This window comes from Primulina eburnea, chromosome 11 (genome assembly GCF_022965805.1).
Source record: "Primulina eburnea isolate SZY01 chromosome 11, ASM2296580v1, whole genome shotgun sequence".
Taxonomy (NCBI): domain Eukaryota; kingdom Viridiplantae; phylum Streptophyta; class Magnoliopsida; order Lamiales; family Gesneriaceae; genus Primulina; species Primulina eburnea.
The window spans coordinates 29,345,253-29,352,050 of NC_133111.1; the positions used below are offsets into that span (position 1 = coordinate 29,345,253).

A 6,798-nucleotide genomic window follows, 5' to 3' on the forward strand; every position below is an offset into this window, starting at 1 on the left:
CATGCCATTGTAGACTGTCAAAAGAAAGATATTAGACTTCAGACTCCGACTAAAGAGGAAGTCATATATCACGGAAAATCCAAAGAAAGGAAATCTCTGTTATCTGCCTCACAAGCCTGGAAGGCCATAAAAAGAGGAGAAGAAATTTATCTGGCAATGATCTATGAGATCAAAGAAGAAGAAGTCCCAAAATTGGAAGATATTCCAATTGTTCAAGAATTTCTAGATATTTTCGCTGAAGAATTACCGGGTGAGATACCCGATAGGGAAGTAGAATTTGAAATCAATTTGGTCCCTGGTGCTGCACCAATCTCAAAGGCACCATACCGATTGTTAGAGTAGGTGCCCGTCGAGCCAAGTGTTGGCCGAGTGTTCACAATGAAACTCTATGTATAAACAATCTTTATTTTAATAATATTTGAAATTATTATTTTGGCACATCTTTATCTGTATACCCATGCTAGTTGCATGATAAATTCCTTGAATATACAAATAGTAGAAAGAATATGAGATGCTCATATGATGAGTATCATGAAACTCATATTTGGAATACTATATATTCTAAACAGTTCCTAGTAGATTCAGCCCCGCTAAGAAGAATATAGGCCGCTCGAGTTCGAGACTAGTATCTGCGATGTGAGTACCATGTTTTATTGGTAGGGGATATTGTGATGTCCGAGCATGCAGATAGGTGCTCCTTGTAGAGTGCACTGAACAACCCTCCATAAAGGACTTTCCAAGTGGTTCTCACTTATCGAGTGGAAAAGTCCTAGTTTATGGTTGTACACCATTAGTCCTTATGACCCGGGACAACATTGAGACTCTATGTGCTAGAATTACACTTTGACTTGTTTACCGACTCTCATGGGGTCATCAGGTGGTAAGGTTGGTGTTCTGTCGAAACATATAGGAGTCGATGCATTGTAGTCGGGGATTTACCGCTTACCTTCGGGTATGGATATCCTATGTGTTCTCATGTATATGTAGGTTGAAATCTTTGATCAGAGTATGGTGGTAATTATGAAAGGGGTTTCATAGATTACACCATCGATGCAACTACAACATGACACATAGTATCGATTCATTGACAACTCTCAATAAACCAATGGTTGTCGAATCGGTCGGGATATATGAGTTGAAGGGACCGTACTGTACGCTAACCATAATAGAATGGTTCTTGCAGGCACTATCATTTGATACCTAGGGAATCCTGTAAGCGATGCTGCTAGGCGTTTAACATCATTGGTTGGGTACTATTAGACTTGAGTTCTGACGTTCTTTTTATCAAGGAGTTGATAAGTAAGAATTGAGCAATTGGGGTATGCTCGTATAAGGACATTTTTAGTCCGAATCACATGGAGATGTGAACTCATGGCTAGTTGTATCAATGAACCATTGAGGGTCACACAAGTGCTAACTATCTAGATCCCATTGAGAAGTAAAATAATTCAATGTGTTGAACAGCTTATAAAGGAGTTTATAAGCGTAAATAAAAAATAGAAGTATGACTTCTATAACGAGAATGTAACTTTTAATTTGAAGAAGTGTTCCTAAATTAAAAGTTGGCCAAACGAGTAATGTATTTGAAAATTGTGATTTTCATATACATTATTATGGACTAAATTAAATTAATTCAAGTTGAATTAATTAAACACTAGTGGACCTAGTAGAGTCCAAATAATTAAATTAATTCAAGTGTTGGATTAATTAAATAACATTGGGCCTTGTAGAGCCCAATTAGAAATAATTATTAAATTAGTGGGCTTGAGTAAAATCAAGTAAAGTTTTAAAATGGACTCAAATGTGTTTGAGACATTTAAAAAAAGTCCATGGGCTTTGTAAATGTTACAAGCCCACTCAAAAAAAGAATGCAAGGGAGGTGAAGAGTTGGGAGGAAACTTTTTCAAATAACAAGGCTTGTGTCTAACATGCTTGATTCTACTTTTTCCACAACCAAGAAAACTCACATCCCTCTCTCCTCTCCACAAGTTGGCCGAAATTTTCATGGCATTTTCTCTCCAATTTTTGCTTCTTCAATTGTTGAGGAAAGCATACACTTCTCAATGAAAAATGCTCAAATTTTTCTAGTGCAAAATTAGAGTGGTTCTAGCTTGTTGGTGGTGGACCTAATTTTGAAGGAAAGATTCAAGAACAAGGTGAAGCTTGTAGATTGTCATCCTTTGAAGAGCCAAGTTGTTTACAACTTGGTTGGAGCCATCATCAACCTCAAGAGGTTGATAGGTATAATTTCTTAACACCCTATGTATGACAAAGGTGTTTTGTATATGTTACATGCTAGTACAAGAGGTGCTCGAATTTTTCTTGTAAAAATCGAAAATTTTGTTGCTTCCGTTGCGAATTCGGGCACCTAAAATCGATCCCTTTCACCGAATGCCTCCATCTGAATTAAAGGAGTTAAAGGAGCAACTTCAAGAATTACTGGACAAGAAGCAGGTTCGCCCCAGTGCATCTCTGTGGGGAGCCCCAGTGCTATTCGTAAAGAAAAAGGACGGAAGCATGAGGCTATGTATTGACTACCGGGAGTTTAAAAAGATCACCATAAAAAACAAGTACCCACTCCCGAGACTTGACGACCTTTTTTATCAACTAAAAGGAGCCAAAGTTCTCTCAAAACTTGATCTAAGATCTGTTTATCATCAGCTGAAAGTCAAAACTGAGGATATCCCTAAAATTGCTTTTAGGACAATATATAGACATTACGAATTTACAGTAATGCCTTTTGGTCTAACAAATGCTCCTGCAGCATTTATGGACCTTATGAATCGAGTGTTCAAACCATATCTCGACAAGTTTGTGGTTGTTTTTATAGATGATATCTTGGTATACTCACCAAGTGAGGAAGAACACAGAGTACATTTGCGTCTCCCGTTGCAAACACTGACAAAAAATGAACTATATGCCAAATTCAAGAAGTGTGAATTTTGGTTAAAAGTGTGGTGTTCCTAGGTCATATAATTTCTGAATTAGGGTTGTCAGTAGACCCTAAGAAAGTAGAGGCAATCAAGGATTGGCCTCAACCGAAAACAGTAACCGAAGTAAGAAGTTTTCTGGGATTAGCTGGCTACTATAAAAAATTTGTGGAAGGATTTTCTTCGATAGCTATTCCACTCACCAAACTTATTCAGAAAAATTCGAAATTTGTTTGGAATGAAGCATGTGAGAAGAGTTTTGAAACCCTGAAGACAAAACTCGCAACTACACCAGTATTAATCCTTCCTGAAGACGGCAAGAACTTCATAGTGTACAGTGACGCTTCAAAGGGAGGGTTGGGGTGTGTACTTATGCAAGAAGGTCAGGTAATTGCTTATGCTTCACGACAGTTAAAACCGTATGAGCAGAATTACCCCACTCATGACCTGGAGTTAGATGCATTTGTGTTTGCGCTCAAAATCTGGAGGCACTACCTTTAGGGAGTGAAATGTGAAGTATTTACTGATCACCAGAGCCTCAAGTACATTTTCACCCAAAAAGAATTAAACATGAGGAAAAGAAGGTGGATGGAACTTCTAAAAGATTATGATTTGGTAATCAATTATCATCCGGGTAAGGCGAATAATGTGGACGATGCATTGAGCCGAAGAAATTTTGGAAAAGTAAGCTTATCTTCACTATCAACGCAACAGGACTTCGGGAAACCATCAAACTAAAGCAGAACCAAGAGACCTCCATCCTTAAAATTAAAGAACAGATCCAAGAAGGAAAAGTTCCAGAATTTCAAATTGATGAGAATGGTATCCTTTGGATGAAAGAACAGTTGTTTGTACACGATATCGATGGGATTCGAGAAGAAGTAATGGCCGAGGGACACAAATCGAGATTTAAGTGCATCCAAGAAACACCAAAATGTACAGAGACCTGAAAAACAATTACTGGTGGAACGGAATGAAGAAAGACGTGGCTGTCTTTGTTTCCAAGTGCTTAACCTGTCAACAAGTCAAGGCAGAACACCAACGACCTGGAGGAATTTTACAGCCATTGGAAATACCAAAATGGAATTGGGATAATATCTCCATGGTTTTTGTAGTAGGACTACCAAGGTCAAGGCAAGGTCACGATGGAATTTGGGTAATCATCGACAGACTGACCAAATCTGCACATTTCTTACCAGTGCGGATGAATTACAACTTGGATAAGCTAGCTACCTTATATATGGACAACATAGTGAGATTACACGGAGTCCCAGTAAGTACACTGTCTGACAGAGATCCAAGATTTGTATCAAGATTTTGGAAAAGTTTTCAAAAGGCTATAGGAACTAAGGTCACTCTCAGCACGACCTATCATCCACAAACCTATGGTCAACCCGAGAGAATGATTCAGACCCTCGAGGACATGTGCTCTGTATTTTCCTGGAAACTGGAGTGAACAGTTACCCCTGATAGAATTCGTCTATAAGAAGAGCTATCACAGTAGTATTGAGATGGCTCCGTATGAGGCTTTCTATGTCCGAAAGTGTAGGTCGCCTCTATATTGGGATGAAGTCGGAGAAAAAGCTGTTACCGCACCAGAGCTTGTTCAATTAACTGTTGACAAAGTAGTCATAATCAAGGAAAGACTCAAGGCAGCCCAAGATAGACAAAAGAGTTGGGCCGACTTGAAGAGAAGACCGTTGGAATTGGAGAACGCTGAAAAAGATTATATCAAGGTCTCTCCTATGAAGGGAGTGGTTCGGTTCAGTAAATCCGGAAATTTAAACCCGAGATATGTGGGACTGTTCGAGATATTGGAGAAGGTGGGAACGTTAGCCTATCATCTAGCTTTGCCGCCAGATATGTCCAGAATTCACAATGTTTTCCACATCTCACAGCTGTGGAAATATGTCCCAGACCCGAGTCATGTACTCAAGGTTGCACCACTGATGATTGAAGGAAATCTCAATGAAGAACTCAAATACGAAGAAGTCCCTATCAGAATAGTGGACACAAAGATTAAGTGTTGAGGCACCGGACAATCCCATATGTCAAAGTGCAGTGGTCAAATCATACCGAAAGGGAGGCTACTTGGGAACTCGAAGAGAAAATGCGTTATCAATACCTCATTTATTCAAAAGCTCGAGCTGATCCAAGTTTCGAGGACGAAACTTTCAATAAGGAGGGAGGGATGTGAGAACCCAGAAAATTCGATCCGAAGCAAATCATATTTTCAGCTAATATAACTTGAGGAGGTAGTTTCAAAGCTCAGATATTAACTTAATAAGAAGCCAAGCTGAAGTAATCGCATCCATCGAAGTATTGCATTGGAGGAGTAAATCCCCAGCTCAAGGACTCGATCCTTCAGCTCAAAACAGCTCAACCAAGATTGTCCTAACAAGACAAAAAAGGGAGCTGAAAGATGAGCCAAGAAATTGGAAAAACTTATTATGCAAGAAGCCACATTTGAGATAACCAAGGAAGAAGCTAAGGGAAGAGCTAAAGGATAGGACAAACTTAATATGCAAGAGATGACCTTTGAGTAAATCCATGAAGGAGCTAAGGGAGGAGCTGAGAGACCAGGACACATTAATGATGCAGGAAATGACTCTTGGTGCTTGGCATTTCTTTGACCACCATAATGGCTACAATTAATCACATTCTTGGGCTCCAAGGGACAGATATTGTGAAGGGGAGAAGGCAAATTTCTTCTATAAATATGAGTCTCACATGCATGCAAAATCACACAAAAAACTACCCTCAAGTTTCGGCCAAAGGAGAGCAAAGGGGAGGGAAATTCTTGTAGTGCAGGCGATCAAAAATTCGTGTAGAAGTGCTGCTAAGTTCGTGTTTCATTCTGCCAAAGGAATAATCAAAGTGCTGCTCGATTGCAGATCGCAGTTGTTAAAGTCATGACGAAGTGCTGCTCAAACTTTCGAAAGAAACCCCGTACAAATATCAGTAAGTGGGTTTTTGTTACGTATATTCTTTAATATTTTTAAACTTTCATATACATAATATGACATGCATGTATGTGTGTCCTTATTTTCGAAAATGTTAGTATGTTTATTTTAAATTTCGATCGATTATATGTTTCTTCTATGCTTCGAAATTCTTTGATTCCGCTGAATCCGTATGATATCTGAAACTTGTGATATGTTATGTCTGATAAAATCTGAATTTTGTATTACATTGTTACGATTAAAAATTGAAATGGGACGAGAATTGTGATTCTGTCTGGCCCCCATGGGTGGGCATAAAGCCATGTTCTGTCTGGCCCCCATCGGTGGGTATAAAACCGTGTTCTGGCCTCACCCCTTAGAGGACTAACATATGGGGGACAATTTGACCATGGAATTGAGATGAGTAACAATGTTATGTCTATCTGTGAATTGTTTTGAAATGATCTGAATTGCTTCTGAATTAATCTGAATCATCTGTTAACTTCTGTCTCATATTCGCTTCATTTCTGTTACGATAAGGGTAATAAGTTTTGAAAGTTGTTAAAGAAATGTTTTAAGGAAACTAAGTTCTCTATATGTATCATTGAAAATTGATCGACTCTCCACTTGCTGAGTGTTTTCCAAAACACTCACCCCTTACAAATTTCAGATACAAACGAGTATCAACTGAATCAGGAAGAGCAAGATTCTTTATGGGGATGGTGAATCAAGGATCGAGGTCAAGATTCAAGAATTTTATTTTTATTTCCGCTAATAAAACTTGGATGTAATTTCATTACATTGTCATTGCAAAGAAAATATTATTTTATGAAAAAGACTGGTTTTGGCATTTCGATACGAGGCTTAATTGTTTTTCAAGTAAATGTTAAACAATGCCGGATGTAACTACGCTTCGGACTCGGGGC

The 6,798-nt window shown here is 38.6% G+C and overlaps 2 protein-coding genes across 2 annotated transcripts; both read left to right on the top strand.

Annotated features, from left to right (window-relative positions):
- The first annotated feature begins 2,391 nt into the window (after positions 1-2,391).
- LOC140805503 (uncharacterized mitochondrial protein AtMg00860-like) lies at positions 2,392-3,431 on the top strand. Its single transcript, XM_073161771.1, has 2 exons — positions 2,392-2,527; positions 2,968-3,431. Exons 1-2 carry the CDS (start codon positions 2,392-2,394, stop codon positions 3,429-3,431), a joined length of 600 nt encoding a protein of 199 aa, XP_073017872.1.
- A 1,010-nt stretch (positions 3,432-4,441) lies between these two features.
- Positions 4,442-4,960, top strand: LOC140805504 (uncharacterized). Its single transcript, XM_073161772.1, has one exon. The coding sequence runs from the start codon at positions 4,442-4,444 to the stop codon at positions 4,958-4,960; it is 519 nt and encodes a 172-aa protein (XP_073017873.1).
- The last annotated feature ends 1,838 nt before the right edge of the window (positions 4,961-6,798 follow it).